This window comes from Mercenaria mercenaria, chromosome 9 (genome assembly GCF_021730395.1).
Source record: "Mercenaria mercenaria strain notata chromosome 9, MADL_Memer_1, whole genome shotgun sequence".
In the NCBI taxonomy this organism is placed as follows: Eukaryota; Metazoa; Mollusca; class Bivalvia; order Venerida; family Veneridae; genus Mercenaria; species Mercenaria mercenaria.
Window position 1 is genome coordinate 66,857,612 of NC_069369.1, and position 19,721 is coordinate 66,877,332.

Below are 19,721 nucleotides of genomic sequence, written 5' to 3' on the forward strand. Positions count from 1 at the left end.
TTCTGACAAGAAGATTTTCAAAGTTTTTCTTTTCGGTTGCCATGGCAACCAGAGTTCTGCATGGAACTAAATTCTTTGGGCAAGTTTGAAAGGGGGCCACCCAAGGATCATTCCTGTGAAGTTTGGTGTAAATCTGCCCAGTGGTTCTGAAGAAGATTTTTTTTACAAATTGTTGACACACGACTGACATCGAGCAGTCACAAAAGCTCACCTTGAGCCTTTGGCTCAGGTGAGCTAAAAAATAATTACTTCATTTTTTTGTCATTTTGGAGCCAGTATACCTTTTGTGTAGCATTGCAGAGCATATTGGGAAATCCACTGGATGGCTAAAAACCTTTCTTATAGCCCTTTGAGTAGTGTACTGAAACTTGGTCTAAAGATAACTTTAGATCAAGGGCAAATATAAGGGTATGATTTACCTTAAACACTCAGTCACAAAGACCCCTCACAGGAGCCTATGACTCACTACAAATGACAACAAACAAGAACATGTAACAACTTTATTTTCTATTTAAGATACTGGTCTTTAAAACTTTTAAATAAAATTCAAAATGTCATACAAAATACACAACAATATATAAATGGTATTCAACAGAGAAAAAATAAACATTTTATCCATTCCTTGGTAATATCCATAACAAATTGAGCTGCGCCATGAGAAAACCAATATAGTGGCTTTGCGACCAGCATGGATCCAGACCAGCCTGCACATCCGTGCAGTCTGGTCAGGATCCATGCTGTTCGCTTTCAAAGCCTATTGCAATCAGAGTTACTGTTAGTGAACAGCATGGATCCTGAACAGACTGCACGGATGTGCAGGCTGGTCTGGATCCATGCTGGTCGCAATGCCACTATGTTGGTTTTCTCATGGCGCGGCTCAATTTAAGACACAAACATGAGTGATCAGCCATCAAAACTAAACTAAAGTGGTCTTTAATGGTACCCAGCAATATCCCAATTTTCTTAAGAAATAAACATGACTGGTCTTTAAGCCTTATCATGCTGGAGACGACTGATTTTGCCTTTGCGACTAGTGGAGATCATGATCAGCCTGCACTTCCATGCAGTCTGATCAAAATCTGCACTGTTCGCCATTCAGTAAATATCTTTTTGGTAAGCACCTCTTTTAACAGTTAATGGTACTGTCCAAATTGAAAGATGGACAAGTCCATTTATAGAAATTTAGCAGGGTAAGGGATAAATGCATACATTTTTTCATGTAATGGAGTAACAATGTAACTATTGCACCCGACGAAAAAATTTATAATGACAGTTTTATTCATATGAACACATTTGGGGGACAAAGGACCTGACTAGATCAATGTGAGGCTTTATTAACAAGAAATTGTAAATGAGTTACCTATGTCCAACACCTAGGAACATTTCCTGCAAAACATAGATATAATTAATACAGTCCCCTACAAGGTAAGGGACAACATACTAAAAATGTTTTACCTGTATTCTACCACCAAACAGACATATAATTGATGAAAAGATAAGCTTGAAATGACCGGAAATCTATGATTGGTACATACTTGCTTTCAGTTGGGTTGTTTTTGTTTTTTTTAAATATTTAATGTCATTTTCATGTTTCTAACTGGTGGGAAAATAAAAGAAAATGCAATGCAATATTTTACAATGTTAAAGGTGGTTAATCAGATTTTGATCAAGGAATGGATTTGGTTGAAAGATTAACAAATGATCATTTACACTTATTTGAGCTGCACCATGAGAAAACCAACACTGTGCATTTGCGACCAGCATGGATCCAGAAGAGCCTGCACATCCGGGCAGTCTGGTCAGGATCCATGCTGTTCACAATGGTTTCTCAAATTGCAATAGGCTTTGAAAGCGAACAGCATGGATCCTGACCAGACTGCGCGGATGCCCAGGTTGGTCTGGATCCATGCTGGTTGCAAATGCACTATGTTGGTTTTCTCATGGTGCAGCTCATTTCTGTTCCCTAACTGTTTAATACATGTTGGAATTTCACTGGAGGTATTTTCTTTCCGTGTGGTCCAACCATGATAAGAGTTATTTCAGCATATATGTATAACTTTAATAAACATACTTTACCTAAGAAGTCATATGAATATAATTACTATTGTACTTGTTTGCCAAATAGTTACATTGACAAATATACATTTAGCTGAAATGCATCAGAAATGCAAGTTTGTAAAAATATTATTGCCTCCCCTTACCTATATCGGTTGCACAACCATGATAGATTGGAAAAAGATGAGTTCTAAAGCTACACACTGTTTTAAAACATGCATTGAATCTTGAACTGTTTTTGACACTGGATAAAATGATATAAAATTTCACATGGCAAGGTCACATGGGCAACGCCATTTTGTATAGTACTTTTTGGACAAGTAGACAATTTCAGTTGTTTTCTGAGACACATTTGTCAGGGTGAATGTGTGTACCTGACAATCTTAATCCACATGTAATCAATTCAACTCTTAAGAAATAAAAGAACCTGTTGCATGGACAGAATCTAAACAGCTTATAAACTTATCACAACTTTCTTATCTTAAATTTCCTAATTTTTCCTGTAGGGAATCTTTATTTTTTCCAGAGTCTGTTGTCACCCATAGAAGATATTGTTTAAAACATGTTTCTATTTTATCGCCAGCAGCCCCTAATTAAAGTCAAACAGACACATCTGAACAAATCTGAATAAGGTCCAAGCAAGGATACTTCTGACTAACTTTGCTGAGCATCCATCTAGCTGTCCATGAGGAGCAGTTGTTTTAGATTAGTTCTATTTAAGCTCTGGAGGGTTCCCAGTGCAGTCATGCTGATTTTTAAAAAAAAAACTTGTGACAGGTCCATACATGGATGCTACAGACCAACATTGGTAATTTTTTCTTCTATTTTTCGCTCTCATGGATCATATTTTTATGTGCACTGATGCATGAACATTTGAACAAATTTGTGAGGTCCATGCCAGGATAGTACAGACAAAGTTAGATGGTGTTGTACTGATCAGTAGTTAAGGTAAATTAAAGCATTGTCACATGATGGACAATGGATGGCTGATCATCCACCTGTAATAACTGCTCTCCTTAAATATCTTTTGTCAATTTTGGCTAACAAAGTGACCATAGTGATTTTAAGTCGCTTACCTGACAAAATCATTTTGACAAAGAACCCTCAAAGAATGCTTTTTACCAACTTTAGTAAACATCCATGAAATGGCTCATGAAAAGATTGAAGTTGTTTAAATAGTTTCCTTTCTTTATTCTGGCAGACCCTTAAGTGCAGTCAAGCAGGAACATTTAAACACATCTAAGAAGCTGGTTCCAAAATTATAATAGAGAGTTTAGAGAGGCCAGTCTCAAAATGTAACCTTGCCATTGGTGATTTTCAAGACTGTGCTCAGAGTCAACCAATCAAATGCTGGACTGGTTCAAAGATATAAACTTGAGTTTAGAGAGCAGTCTCTGAATTTGACCTTGGCATTGGTGAATTTCAAGACGGAGTTCTGAGTCAACCAATCAATGGAGCTTTAGAGACTTTTCCAAGATTATTTAAGAATGGAGAGCAGTCTTTAAATGACTGACCTTGGCACTGGTGAATTTCAAGACTGAGTTCAGAGTCAACCAATCAAAGGAGCTTTCAAGACTTTTCCAAGATTATTTAAGTATGGAGAGCAGTCTTTAAATGTGACCTTGGCACTGGTGAATTTCAAGACTGAGTTCAGTCAACCAATCAATGGAGCTTTCGAGACTTTTCCAAGATTATTTAAGTATGGAGAGCAGTCTTTAAATGTGACCTTGGCATTGGTGAATTTCTAGACTGAGTTCAGTCAACCAATCAATGGAGCTTTCGAGACTTTTCCAAGATTATTTAAGTATGGAGAGCAGTCTTTAAATGTGACCTTGGCATTGGTGAATTTTTAGACTGAACTCAGAGTCAACCAATCATATGCTGGCGTCTAAAGACTGGTTCAAAGGTTATAAAACTGTGTTTGGAGACCAATCTCTGAATGTGACCTTGCCACTGGTGAATTTCAAGATTAAGTTCAGACTCTATACTCAGTTTTTTTACTCGGGGCGAGAACTGTTTCATCTAGCTTACAGCGGTAACTTTCACTGCTTATGGAAAATTAAAATTAAAATGTTACTTAAAATAATACTGGATATAGAACTGTCAGCAATGTGTATATTTAAGTGTTTGTTACTTCATAGCACCAGTATACAAAATTGAGAAGATCCATTGCTAATATTAAGAGAATTTGTTGGTCAACCCATTACTTCTTTATGTACATATATATCGGAAAATAAAATGTGTTTAAATTAGCTTACAACACCAGAACAATGTGCAGGTTTATATACTGCGGGGCTGTAAGAGAGCAATATGTCTCCATATATTCCTTGTTGCAAAGTTAATAATCTTACTCCAACATACTCAATTACAGAAATGAACAATGCAAATTTGTTCTTCAGACAGAATAAATTGAAAATACCAACTAAATGATACTTTTTAACGCCATGACAAACATTAAAATAATGCTAAATATTCCCACATGAAAAATGTTGATCTTAACAATTTAAGCAATATCTTCCGCAGCTTCTGGCTGAAATTCTATTTCCCACGGATACAAATACAATATCTTAAACCTTTATTTTAATGGAGATGATGGACTGATTTTGTACAAAGTATGAGTACAAGTCTTAACAAGAGCTGTCATAGGAGACAGCGCGCTCGACTATTTTGATGCTGAGTAGTGAAACTGGGCACATGTGAGGAAACTAGAGCTGTCACTGGAGTGTTTAATGACTCCAATTGTGGATGAAGATATTGCACAATAGCCTGTGTCTATGTCAAAAATATCAACTTAAAGTAATAAGAGAGGTAAAGATAAAATGTATCAAAACACTATATAAGTATATCCTAAGCAAAAAGGGGCATAATTCATTTATTATTGGTGCCAGAGTTATGCAGCTTGTGTCATATAGTGTGGGTGATGATGTTGAACAACTATTTTAAGTTTGAATCAAATCCATTCAGTAATAACAGAGACAGAGTGAATGTGCATCAAAACTTTAACCTAAAATTCTTAGTAAAAAGGGGAAATAATTCATGAAAAATTGGTCCCAGAGTTATGCACCTTGTGTCATATGATAAGGGTAATGATGTTGAACAATTGTTTAAGTTTGAATCAGATCCATTCAGTAATAACAGAGATAGAGTGAAAGTGCATAAAACTTTAACCTGAAATTCTAAGTAAAAAGGGGAATAATTCATGAAAAATTGTGCCAGAGTTATGCATCTTGTGTCATATGATGTGGGTGATGATGCTAAACAACTATTTTAAGTTTGAATCAAATCCATTCAGTAATAACAGAGGTAGAGTGAAAGTGCACCAAAACTTTAACCTGAAATTCTAAGTAAAAAGGGGGAATAATTCATGAAAAAATGGTGCCAGAGTTATGCACCTTGTGTCATATGATGTGGGTAATGATGCTGAACAATATTTTAAGTTTGAATCAAATCCATTTAGTAATAACAGAGATAGAGTGAAAGTGCATCAAAACTTTAACCTGAAAATCTAAGTGAAAAGGGGGGATAATTCATTAAATATTGGTGCCAGAGTTATGGCCCTTATGTCAGATGATGTGGATGATGACGAGGAATAAGTATTTCAAGTTTGAATCAAATCCATCAAGTAATTACAGAGATAAGTTGAAAAAAGAGAAAGTGCACCAAAACTTTAACCAAGGTAGGGACGCGGAAAGACACCGACGCCGGGGCGAGTAGGATAGCTCTCCTTATACTTCGTATAGTCGAGCTAAAAAGCGCTTTTAATCCATCTCAAATTCCAAAGTCAACAATGGTATGTATTACACACTAAATAAGTGAATGAAGTATTGCCATGCAATACAAAGTCCCCTACTGAAAGGCATTTAATTTTCTCTACAGCAATATAACACACCTGATATCTGTCAATGAAGTATAAACAATATTGTACTATATATACAATATGTTATCACACAACACTCAGATTAAAATTTGCACATACAAAAATCTACAGTTGTTTAACAAATAATCAAGGCCTTCGAGTGGTTTGTCGTCTAATTTACCACGGTTAGAATTGAACCAAGTGGTTAAATACTGAAGCATCTGAATGATGAACAGTGGTAAATTACATGATAAACCACAAGTCTAAGGCCTTGAATGTTTTTATTCTGACTTGCTCATTGAAATATTTTAATAAATATTATGCTGGACTTCATTTACCAGAGGAGTAATGTATCGGACATCCTGCGGCAATTTGACGTCATAATTGATGCCATAATGCTCTCTTACCGGTCCGAGCGTCAACCATTGTTTATCGCAGAATATACAGAGCTTGATCTCTTTCTTTGTTTAACTAGCAATGAAATCGAGTCGTGTTAGAATGATTGTTTCATAACATCTATAAATACCAAAAAGTATTTAATTTCAATTTTGATAACATTTTATTTGAAATTGGTGGGAAAATATGAGAAAAAGTGTAAGAAATCATATAAAAGGGAAGTAATTCTGAAGAAAGTGCACCAACAATTTTTTTTAATTGGGCCAATATGACACGATAGCTTATACAAATCTATTTTACAGACTGGACAGGAAAAGATCAATGTTGACTTTTGACCTTCAGGTGTGACCTTGACCTCTGCACTAGGGGTGTGGGTATTGCACATGACATATTGTCTCATTAAGGGGAACATTTGTGTTGAGTAATATTACAATCCCTTAACTGATGACAGAGTTATGGAACAGAAAGGAAAAAAATCCTATTGACCTTTGACCTCTGACAGTGACCTTGACCTTTGAGTTAAGGATAAGGGCGCTGCGTAAGACACGTCTCATTATGGAAAACATTTGTGCAAAGTAATATTAAAACCCCTTCATGGATGACAGAATTATTGGCCATACAAGAAAAAAAACCTATCGCCCTTTGACCTTAAGTGTGAGCTTGACCTTTGAGCTATGGGTCTGGGTGTTGTGCATGATACATCATCTTATTATGGGGTACATTTGTGCCAAGTAATATTAAAATGCCTTTAATGATTATTGAGTTACAGACCCAACAGGAAAAAAGCCCTGTTGTCCTTTGACCTCCTAGTGTGATCTTGACCTTTCAGCTAATGGTCCATGTTTTGTGCATGACATGTTGTCTCATCCAGGGGAGTATTTGTGCCAACTGATATTTAAATCCTGTTTTGCATAACAAAATGACAAAATTATTAACCAGACAGGAAAAAACCCTTGATGACATTTGGTATCAAAGTGTGACCTTGACCTTTCAGCTAGGATTCTGGGTTTGGGCATAACATGCCGTCTGATTATGGGGAACATTTATGCCAAGTAATATTGTAATCCCTTGATGGATGACAAGAGTTCTGGACTCGACACAAAACACACCCTGTTCATGACATATTAACATTTGACAGCCAAGTGTGACCTTGACCTTTAAACTAAGGATCTGAATGTTCAGCATCACACATGTTTTATTATGGGGTACATTTGTGCCCAGTAATATTAAAATCCCTTCATGGATGGCAGAGTTATGGACCGAACAGGAAAAAAGCCCTGTTGACCTTTGACCTCCAAGTGTTTGACATTTGAGATAGGGGTCTGGGTTTTGCGTATGACACTGCGTCTCATCTGTCTCACCATGGGGAACATTGTCCAAGTAATATTAAAATTCCTTGATGAATGACATAGCTATGGGCCAAACACGAAATTACAGACTAATGGACAGAAAAGAACAATCCTATATTCCCCGAAACTGGTTTTCAATCAGTAGGGGACTAATAATTATAAAAGCATGAAAAAGAGCTCAACGGTAACAAAGACTGCATGTAAAAATATATTCTCCCATGACTGCCTGCAAAAGGACAACTGAATGAAATATGTGGGTATTATCATTTACTCAGAGTTTAATAACAGAAGAAAAGTGAATCTAAAATTGGCCAGAAATTTTAAGAAGTAAAATGGCCAGAAATTCTAAGAAGTAAAAAGGGAACATAATTCATAAACAAGATACATAGACTTTTGACAAAAAATTACAAGACAAAATGTTGAAAGATTTAGCACCAAGCTGTATCATGATTTAAAATCATTTATGTTAAAATTTACTATTGTAAAATCAGATATTTTTACAAGGTCATTTATAAGTTCTGTTTTTTTGCTGAAATAAATACTTGGGAAAGTGCTACTATTGTTACATATTTTGTAGCTCTGTATGTGCTACAAACCGGCCATATACCACAAGTATTCTACCTCAAATTCCAACTTTAAATATAGCAACATTATAGCCATGCAAAAATTTCTGATACTTCAGTATATAAATTAAAATACACCCACAATAAGAGATCATCTACCTTACTAAATGTAAAACTATAATCAATGTGCATGATTCTTTTCCAAAAACAACCTTTTAACAACAACAGTGTCTATTTTCACAACGAAAGAGCGCACTAAAAACCTGTTCCTTTAGTTTAACAAAACGTACAGATATTTTTACAAACTAAAAGTCACTACAAATATATACATACTACTTACAAGCAAAATTGAGCCGCGCCATAAGAATACCAACATAATGGCTTTGAGACTAGCATAGATCCAGACCAGCCTGCGTCTCTGCGCAGTCTGGCCAGGATCCATGCTGTTCACTTACAGTTTTTCTAATTGCAATAGCCTTTGAAAGCGAACAGCATGGATGCTGACAAGACTGCGTGGATGCGCAGGCTGGTCCGGATCCATTCTGGTCACAAACGCACTATGTTGGTTTTCTCATTGCCAGGCTCAAATAAGTTTCATTTATAATTGCGTAATAAAACTAGTGTCAACAATGTATAACAAATGCCCCTGAAAATGCTTGATAGAATAATTTAAGGCACAAAAAGGGCTTCGTAAAAAGTAACCAGATATATAATACTCCCATATACTTGTATATGTGCATGTCCACATCATGCTGAAAATTCAAAGTTAAACCTGAATAAGATGGAGACTGTAGAACGAACACAATGTACAATTATATTTGTTATATTATTTGGCATAACTAAAAAAACAGCCATCAGACATGAAAGCCCAAACAGTATGAGCAATTCTGCTTGATGTTGGTGAAGTATACCAAGTTTCATTTGAATTGGATGTAAACTGTAGGACACAAAGTACAAATAATGGTGTAATATTACCAAGTCCTAAAAATGGGATGCAAACAGAAATAACTGACCTGACAAGAGAATGGTATAAATTTTTAGCACTCTTTATGAGACCTGACTCTGGCCTTTCAGTTCAATTTATGAGGCTGATTTGAATCAGATGTCAGCTATGTAGTATAAAGTTTTAGGTCACAAACAAAACAACAATTATCAAACTAGTTTATATCGGAAAATAAACCAAATTAAGTAGCCAACCAAGACCTAGAATCTTAAGCAGTGTGAAAAGTTATTTTGGAAAATACCAGGCATGAACAATTCCCACATGGACACTATGAGTTTTGAACATATACACAGGTATGTGTAACTTAACATACCCACCTCCCCATTATAAATGACATGACGATAAAAGCTAGAGCAAGAAATACTTTTTATAACAAAATTAATGGATATCACTACTATAATACTGTTCATCATTTTCTTTTAAAGAATAATAAAAATGAAGAGCTCTAATTGCCCCTTTAAAAATTCTTCCACCAAAAACTGACCACAACAATGTATAGTATCAAAAACAACTTAAACTTAAAAAGCTTTCTACAAACACAAAATACAAACAAAATACAACCACTAAATACAAACTGCCTGAATCGGCTTCTACAACAGATCTTTAACATTGATAAAATAAATGAAAAAATAAAATTATGACAATAACCAATAATTAACCAATCAGAAACAACAACATTACCATAACTTTGGTTTACAAAATATTGCATCTATTTTGGCTTTTACTATACATGAAGACAGTATATATGATTAGCGATATTGGATTACACTACACTTGAACAGAATGAAATCAAGACAATAATACAGCATCATCCAACAGCTTTATTCTTTTTAACTGAACGTAGCATTCAGAAAGTTTGAATTTCTTGCCTTCAGCCATCATACTGTTTTCCCAGTTTCTCTTTATAGTCGTATTTAGTGAGTCTCTTGTATCATTAGCTCTTTTCTTCTTCTTTCTATATGAGTATTTGTCTATTCTTGAACTACCTGTCAAATGAGACTGCAACAATTCTTTCTCTATTGGTTCATCTACACTATTGCTTCTTGTTTTTCTCCTCTGTTCATTTACGTTGTTGCTTTTCAGTTTTCTATTCTTTTTCTGCTTTGTATCACAATGACAACTGTTTGAATTCACAACAACTTGTGTACCACTTAATGTACCTTTATAATTAGTCTGGCAATGAATTCCATTTCTGTCAAGCTTAGTTTCTGTACTATGCTTTTTTTGCAGCACACTGTCTACCTTTACATGTGCTACCTTATCTAGAGCAGCAATTTGGTTTCCCAACTCGTCTTCATCCTTCCTTTTACTTGTTGTTTTACTGCACTTTTCATTGTCTGTTTTCTTTGCAGCTGGTCCAGAAATATCTGCACTTTCCTTTCCCTTATCACTCCTTGTTTTAACTGAAAAGCATCTTTCTTTTTTGTTTTCACGTAATTCAGACTTAGCTCTATCAACAGTCTCTAATTTTGACTTTTTAGAGGAGCATGCTATATCTTGAGCAATGTTCTTTTGCTTTTCCCCTTTTCTTTGTCTATCACAATAGTCAGATGAAGTTCTACCAGAATTACTTACACTTTCTGAACCATTTCTGTATTTTTGTTTACTAACAGTATCACTGAAACATCCACTAGAATTTTCCAAAGTTTCTTTAACCTTATCTTCATGTTTGTTTCCCACAGCAACAACTTTTTCAATATTACTATTACAGGAAACATTAGAACCACATTCTTTGTCAACATTCATTGCTTCTTTTATTTTATCTACAGAATTTTCTTTTTCAGTGATTGAAGCAATACTTGTACCACAAGAACTCTCAATATAACCTTCCTTCTCAGTGTCACCATCAACTAAAACACTCTCCTGTTTACCTCTGGAATCAGTTTTTCTTTCAGCTTCAGATGCACTGTCTACCATATTAACACCAGAAGTAGCAGATTTCACAAGATTTGTTTCTTCTTGTTTTCTTTTTTCAAGCAGTTGTTGTTGTTTTTGCAGCCTATGCTGTCTAAACATATCATCCATGTATTTGGAAGCAGCTATCATAAACTTGATTCTTCTACGTTTTGTTTCTGGATTCTCTGGGTCAGGCAGAAATAAATCTGAAAAAGAAATATAAAAAGGTATTTAAGGAAACACAGTATACATCCTGTCCTGTTTGTTCTGTTGTGTTTATTGTACTTCAGTTACTCAACCAATGTTTGTGGAGTCCTTACCAATATTAAAGGGAAAGGGCTTAATTTTATTTAATGTTCAGTCCATCAAAAAGGTCCTCTTTTTTTATTTCAGGCAGTGAATTTTCAAAATTAAATAAAAAATCTAAGAAAGTAAAGAACTTTTCAATATTCTATCACAATAGCTGCCATTCATAAAACAAAATGGTGGATTTACTTTATTTTTAGCCATTTGCTCAAACTTTACTTCTTTAATTCTATAAATTCTATAAAAAAAATAATTTGTTGTCTCTTCCAAGTAAAAATATGAAACCAATTCAAAGGTCATTACTCTGTTGAACTATTGTCCATAATCAAACCAGATAAAGATCAAGTGACCATACACATTCTGTACATGTTTCAAGATTGCTCAAGAAAGGAGGTATCTTATGCTTTAGACTTTCAATGATGATGTACAAAGGGTGGTTCACAAAGGAAGGGCAATCAATACAAATCATCCTTAAGCACTTTGAGCTCAGGTTCACTGAACATGTCAAAAATAGAGTATAAAACAACAAGACAGAGGCTAGTTATTGCACTTGCCATTAAAATCTTATAGATAAGCAGAATTTTCTAAATAAAATAACAACCAAATATTACTGCATCAGCTTTAAAAACACACCTAAAAATTGTATTTGCATAAAAATCAAATACAAGTTCCTTTAATTCCTTAAGTCCTGACTGTATATCTTATATCAAGAAAATCTAGGCTATAATTTGGGTCCAGCATAGCTAGTCCAACAAACACAACAAAGAAATAGTGCTTCAATTAAATTGAAACTCTTGTATTAACTGGTGAAAGTGGTAACATATTATCTTTCTAAACATTAAACGCGATAACAAAAATGTCTGTAGATGAAATAAAACAATATAATGTCATACAGTTAGCTGTTGGTTTATTCATATAAGCCATGTAAAAGTATCTTAAAACTAGAACGGTCACAGGAAAGACAAATTATAACCCCACAATAAGGCCTTGTCACAGAAGTAAGCCAATGTCAAAGTCGACCTTGTCCTATATTTGATGATGTTACACCTGTGTATCAAAAATGATTTAAATCCGTCAACCCTCAAAAAAAATAATGGTTCTGGGTCATTGTGACCTTTGACCTACTGACCTCAAAATCAACTGAGGTCATCTGCTGGTCATGACCAACCATTCTATCAACTTCCATGATACTAGGCCCAAGCATTCTCAAGTTATCGTCTGGAAACTGTTTCATGTCCTTATGACCTTGACCTTTGACCAACTGACCTCAAAGACGAAACTGACATGAATTTTATGATGTTACACCTGTGTACCAAAATTTATGATCCTAGGACCAAGCACTCCTAAGTAATCATCAGGAAACCATTCAACTGTTTCAGGGTCATTGTGACCTTGACCTTTACCTATTGACCTCAAAGTGACCGGTATTTTATGAGGTTACATCTGTGTACCAAAATTTATGACCCTATGTCCCAGCGTTCTAAAGATATCATCCGGAAACAGTTTAACTGTTTCAGGCCAGTGTAACCTTGAACTTTGACCTACTGACCTCAAAGTTAAACCTGACCTGTATTTTATGATATTACACCTGTGTACCAAAATTATTCAAATCTGTCAAGCCTTTCATGAGTTACTGTCTGGAAGCCATGCAAACCAATGGACAAACCCACCCACCGGCAAGCCCACTCATATATACACCCCCAAACATCATAAGGACTTAATAATGCATTTATTTTACTCAGCCATTTGATAGCAAACAGACAAATTAATAACTTTAAAAAATTTCAGTGAAGTCCATATTGTATGCATTTTTCTTTAGGAAAAATACCCTCCAAATTGTGATCTCTTCAGGTCTTTTTCTTCATGTCAGTCCAGCAGAAATGAAGTATATAACCCTATCTTTTTAAACTTTGAAAAGAAAATGCAGAACAAACTCTTTTACAATGTTAAAATGACATTATCACGTCAGAAAATTTATGGGTAGATTTCCTGGTAGCATAGAGCACAGCAAACACTGCAAAGTAAGGTAAAGAAATACCTACCAGGGAAAATCTGTTCTGCTCCTTTCTGGAATTTCTTCACCCTGAAACCTGGATTAGGTCCTTCTTTCACATACATGAACACAAGATATCTTTTTATATTTGTCTCCATTTCTTTTTGCTTCTCTTCATCAGTTATCGATTTTCTTCCACTTGGGGACATTCCTATTTGTGGTTCCACTCCTTTGCATTCCCTGGATTTTCTACTACATTGGGTTATTTCTGTTTCAGTTTCTGTTTCAGATGTCACTGCTGTGTAAATCTTGTCTTTTGCACCGTCCGGGGACATTTCTTTTTCAGGTGTCACAGTTTCCAAATTCTTGTTTTTTCTTCTATCTGGGGACATTTCTGTTTCAGGTGTCACAGTTTCCTGAATCTTGTTTTTTCTCCTATCTGGGGACATTTCTGTTTCAGGTGTAACTCTCTCTTGTTCCTTTGTTTTTCTACCATCCTTGGACATTCCTGTTTTAGAAGACAACCCTTCACAAACATCGGTTCTTCTACCATTTGGTGACACTTCTATTTGTAGTTTCACTTCAATGTGAACCTTGTTTTTTTTCCCGAAAGTACCATCTTTTGGTGACCTGATTCTAGCTTTTTCAGGGCTTTTCTCTGGTCTGCAATTCTTAGTTAATTCTTGATGCTCTATCTGAAATTCAATAGTGTCATTGTTCACCCTCTCCCCATCATTTCCTTTTGACCTTTCAGATTTTTCTCCAGTGGCTTCATTATTTTCACAAAAGTCCTCTGTATTTTCTTGTTTAATATTCATTACAGTATCAGAATATGTACTGACACCTGCAACTGGCATTTCCCTGTTACCTTTTTTAGTACTTTCATGACATTCACCTACCTTTTCTTTTGTTTTTAATACAACATCAGGAGCATCTACACTTCTATGATTTTCAATCATTTTTGTCATACATGTATTTTCACAAATTCTTGACTCATCTTCTTCCTCCATATTGTATATTTTTAAGTCTGCACAAGATAGAAGTTCTCTGTCACTGCTTTTAAAGCGAGAAGCAGTCATCATTTCAGTATCATTATTGTGCTTTCCATTGACTTCTTCACCTGCATTTAAATCACATGCAGTTTCTAATTTTAAACAGGTATTTTCATCACTAATTGTTTGGTTAAGTTCGTCTCTGTCTGGAAAAGGTCTGTCACTTATCTCATCATTATTAACCATTTTTTCAAGATTATTCAAGCCATTAGAGACCTGTCTGATCGGATTTTCCAAACACACTTCATTGTCACGTGCTGACATATAGTTATCTTCTATATTTACTTCAATTTTCGTATTACCATCAAAAACTAAGTAACCACTTCTGCTGTTCATTGTTTCAAAATGTTGGCATTCATGTTTAACTTCATTTAATTTGTTAGCTTGTTCCAAGTCTGAACTGCTTATTCTAGACATCTGTACTGCCTGGTTTAGTAAGTTCAGCTCGGCTGACTTTACAGTCTCAGCACAAAGTTCCTCCTTTTCATGTTGCTCTTCTTCCAATGACTCTTCTAATACAGCAGTTGCTTGTTTATCTTCACTGTTAAGTCCAACTAAAGCATCCCCATTATCTCTCTTAACAATCAGACCTGCATCTAACTTCTTACAAAAATTTTCATAGTCGCTTATTATATAGTCACCTGCTTTCAGAACAACTTTATCATCTGAACCACTTTGTTTCTTTGCTTTATTTTCCTTATTTTGTTTCTTATTTATACTCCCACTATAATCTGATTCACTATTACTTTCAAAGTGTTCATCATCATCTGCAGAACTTGAAAAAATCATAAGAAAGTCTTTTACGACAGGACTCTCTTTTTTCTTTCTTGGTCTAAGATTCATTCTACAATTCAGGTTTTCTTCACTATTATCATCACCTTGTAAACTATCAACCTGTTCCTTTCTTAAGTCTTCATATGTACCAGGGCATGTGGTATCAGCATTGGACCCTGCTTCTTCAACCTGCACATGTTTCTCTGGGTTGTCTTCCAGAACTGACTTTACTGTCTCCTTGTTTGTTTCAACACTTCCTGTTGTACTATCAACTTTACTATTTACTGATTCAGCACGTTTTTTTGTAGTCATAGCAAGAATGAATGGCAACTTTGTATTGCATAGTCTGTCCTCAATGTTATATTCCTCGACTGTCAGTTTCTTTGCATTTATTGCAAACACTTTTTCTAATTTAGAAGTGTCTTCACAAAGCAGGTTATAAGCTGGCTCATAGCTGTACTCACCTCGTGCAATCTTGCCCGCATGTTTTGAAGCCATTCTCCCAAATGGACTCATGCAAACTAAACACCGTAGTGTCACAGTGTCAATCCATAAAGTATTGTCAACAAGACATGAATGCATAAAGAAGTACTCTTCAATACCTTTTGGAGCTTTTATAGCTTTGCTGTTGATCTTTTTCATCCGCTCTTGCAAGACTGATAGTGACATAATCTTATTTTGAACTATATCTTTAAAACTAACGTAAGTTCCACTGCTTAGTTCAAATGAAGTGAACTCATCCTCTCCTATTTTCAATGTTCCTACAGTTGCTGCTACTTTAGCTGTGTGATTCCCAGTCTTAGCAAGGGGTACATATCTTTTGTCTTTACCCTGGCCCCTTTTTGGAAGACCACATTTAGAACATCGCACATGTGATCCAAACTGCCTCTGGCAGGGAATGCTAAAGGCTAGCATTTTCAGTGTTATGTTATCAGGACGCAAATTCAATAAATCTAGACAAATTTTCTGAATACTGACTAAGTCTATAAGATCCTTGTTTGAACTATCGAAATAATTTTTACATTTCTGCTCTAACAAACAAACTTCATCTGGAGTGAGGCTGTGTAGGTTAAGACTCTTCAAATCTATCACACTAGCAAACAAGCTTCTGACTTCTCTGCCAACAACACGAATGAAATTTCCCACTGGAATACAAAATAATCCATCTTTCAGGAAAGCATAAAATTCAAATTTTCCAATTCGTACAATATTGGCATCTGGCAACTGATACATTTGACCATCACGAATAAAAACTTGTTCAACTGGAACATCCATTCCCTCAGAGATTGGGCAATCACAATATTTTATTTCAACAACCTGACTAGGACAATTCTTTTCCAGCACTTTATTCACTAAAAACATAGTTCCATCCCTTTTCTGAAAATGTTCAAGTGGCTGAAGGTCCATATTTTGGTGCATAAGATGAGCATCACTGGGTGAGGTGAAAGTGTACACAGAAGGTCCTGGAGCAAGGAGGGGCTTCTCAAAACTACTGTTGTTTCTACGTGAACGTGGTCTGCTTATCCTTGGAGATCTTTCCTCTTGGGAAATACTTACATCAGGTCTTAATTTGGAACCACCTCTTTTGAGAAAATCACACAAACTGGTCTTTGTCTTAACATTGGCACCTTCTTGTACAACATTTCCCAGTTGTTTCAAAATCGTCAACCGATTAGGTATTCTTCCATCACCTATAACCTGCTCTAAATGTTTGTTGTTTAAAACTTCATTTGCTTCCTTGCTAGCATTGTTTATAGCTGCACTTGTTTCATACAGAGAATAGTTATACAAGTTACTCATTTCTTTATTAACGTGACCTACCATATGACTTGTTTGATTGGTAGCAGGTTTAACCCCTTCACATTTTTCATTGTCAACAAGGTTTATCACTTCACTTCTTTCACTATCAACAAAGTTAATCCCTTCACCTCTTTCACTGTCAGCAAGATTAATCGCTTCATTTGTTTCAGTGTCAACAAGGTTTATCACTTTATTTGTTTCATTAACAAGATTTATAACTTCATTTGTTTCATTGTTAACAAGATTTATCACTTCACTAGTTCCTCTGGGGGTGAGGTCAAACACTTTGTTTCCTCTATTGTAAGCGTTAGTTAAAACTTTATGTGATTCAATTTTCTGATTATCCAACACATTTCTTGCTTCAACGTTTCTGCAGTTAAACACCTGCAGACCATTTGCCATATCTGGAACATCTAAGATTGTGGCAGGTACTGACATACAATTTTTACTGTCTACAACTTTATCAGTAATGTAACTTGGGTAGTGTCCATTTGCAGTTCTAAAACTTGCACCGTTTGTGATTCCACTCAATTCAGTTGTACAGCCAGTTGATTTATGCATATTTATGCCTAAATACTGACTAAAATTTTCATTTGTTTGTGCAAGATCTCTGCCTATATCAGTCATGTTTCTAAAGCTTTGGTGGCTGGCGTCCAAAGGCTCATAGGCTGAAGACATAGCACTGTCCTTATACATTGCTAATCTGGAGTCGACACAATTTAGGGTAGATATAGGCATTTGGCAGCTGCTGACGTAAGATAAATTACCATTTGCATCAATAGGATTAGCTCCCTCTTGACTGTAAACACTTGGTGAAAAAAATGTGTTTTGGTTCACAGATGGACAAGTTATATAATTTTGACACTGTGTATAAGTCGCAACATTCATAGGCTGTACCAAGGTCTGGTAACCAGTGGAGTAATAACTGTCTGATAAATTTCTTTGTTTGCCTCCCATTTGCACAAATTCCTCACAACTTTCAGTACTTGTGCCACATTTGGATGGGTGTGATAAGCCATCCATGTCAACTTTAGTGGCAGAGTATGTTTCATTCTGTGCATTTGAAAGTGGTACTGACCTATCTATTCTACTGCCACTACAAAAATTTGAACCATCTGGCACCACATATGTCTGTGTAGGATTGTTTGCTTCACTGTTTTTAAGATTCAAGTTGTAAGTTCCTTTCTGAGACACTACATCGCCAGACCTGTTCTCTAAGTACGGTTGACCTTGTTTTGCAGGCACTTTACTGCCACCATTATCAAGTAAATAGTTATTAGCTGCTGGTAAAGTTTGTTCTGTTGTATTACACAGTTGGTCCAATTGTCTGTCAATTACACTTCTCTGTATATCTGGAGTTGTAACGGTACTTGGTATGCATCCAGTACTATTCTCACAAAACACCGAATATGATGGGCTAACAGACAACATAGCTTTCTTTTGTCTGAGAGGGCTTAACAAATTCTTCATCAATGGGTTCTGTGGATCTGGTGTACATGGAAGTTTTGAGTCAAAGTCGACTAGCTGCGCTCTGTGGAAATAAAGGAATCAAATAGATTTATAAGAACATCCTTTGAAAGCATAGATTAAATACAACCAAGAAAAACAATAGCAGATCTAGACCTGCTCATTAAGACCAGTTCACTTATTCATTTACTCTGATACAATTTTGGCTTATCTTACTCATATACAAACAGATGAAGCAGTAAGTTATTCTGCTAATGTTTTCTTGACCTAACTGTCCCAATCTAATGAGGATAAAAAGTTTCAAAACCTTCAAACCTTTAAAAAAATGGTAATTTTCTTAGTATAAAAAAGAAAATAACTAGAAGATGCTTTTGTAGAAAAGCGCATGTCTCCCCCAATGCATAGTCGTAATAGGCAAGAAGTCAATAGGGGACAGGAGCGAAGTCAAAGAGACACTGACGGTTGGCTGCAAAAGGCATGTCCAATCATTCTATGAAGTTTCAACATTCTGAGTCAAGTGGTTCTAAAGTTATTTGATTGAAAACCGTTTTCCATGTTCAGGCCCGTGACCTTGAACTTTGATCAAGTGACCCAAAAATCAATAGGGTTCATCTACTCTGCATGTCCAATCATCCTATGAAGTTTCAACATTCTAGGTCAAGTGGCTCTCAAGTTACTGATAAGAAACCTTGACCTTAGCTCAAGTGACCCCAAAAATAATGTGGGGACATCTACTCTGTAAGTACTATCATCCTATATGAAGTTTTAAGGTTCTGGTCAAATGGTTCTCAAGTTATTGATCGGAAACCATTTTCCATGTTCTGGTCCCTGTGACCATGACCTTTGATTAAGTAACCCAAAAATCAATAGGGGTCATCTACTATACATGTTAAATCATCCTATTAAGTTTCCACATTCTGGGTCAAGTGGTTCTCGAGTTATTGATAGAAAATGGTTTTCCTTGTTCAGGCCCCTGTGACCTTGACCTTGGATCTAGTAACCCCAAAAATAAAAAGGGGTCATTTACTCTGTAAGCCCTATCACTCTATGAAGTTTTAAGGTTCTAGGTCAAATGGTACTCCAGTTATTTATGAAAAATGAAGTGTGATGGAGAGATGGTCCTTGTGACCTTGACCTTTGATGGAGTGACCCCAAAAATAATAGGGGTCATTTACTCTGTAAGTCCTATCATCATATGAAGTTTGAAGGTT

At 35.6% G+C, this 19,721-nt stretch overlaps 1 protein-coding gene across 1 annotated transcript in view; it reads right to left on the bottom strand.

Annotated features, from left to right (window-relative positions):
• Nucleotides 1–486: 486 nt before the first annotated feature.
• LOC123547343 (uncharacterized) overlaps nt 487–19,721 on the bottom strand; it is a 38,297-nt gene continuing 19,062 nt past the window's right edge. Inside the window, exons 4-5 of the mRNA XM_045334367.2 lie at nt 13,467–18,574; nt 487–11,324 (exon numbers count right to left, since the gene is read on the bottom strand). Of these exons, the coding sequence (XP_045190302.2) occupies nt 10,012–11,324; nt 13,467–18,574 (6,421 nt within the window). The 3' untranslated portion in view covers nt 487–10,011. The remainder of the gene's footprint in view (nt 11,325–13,466; nt 18,575–19,721) is intronic.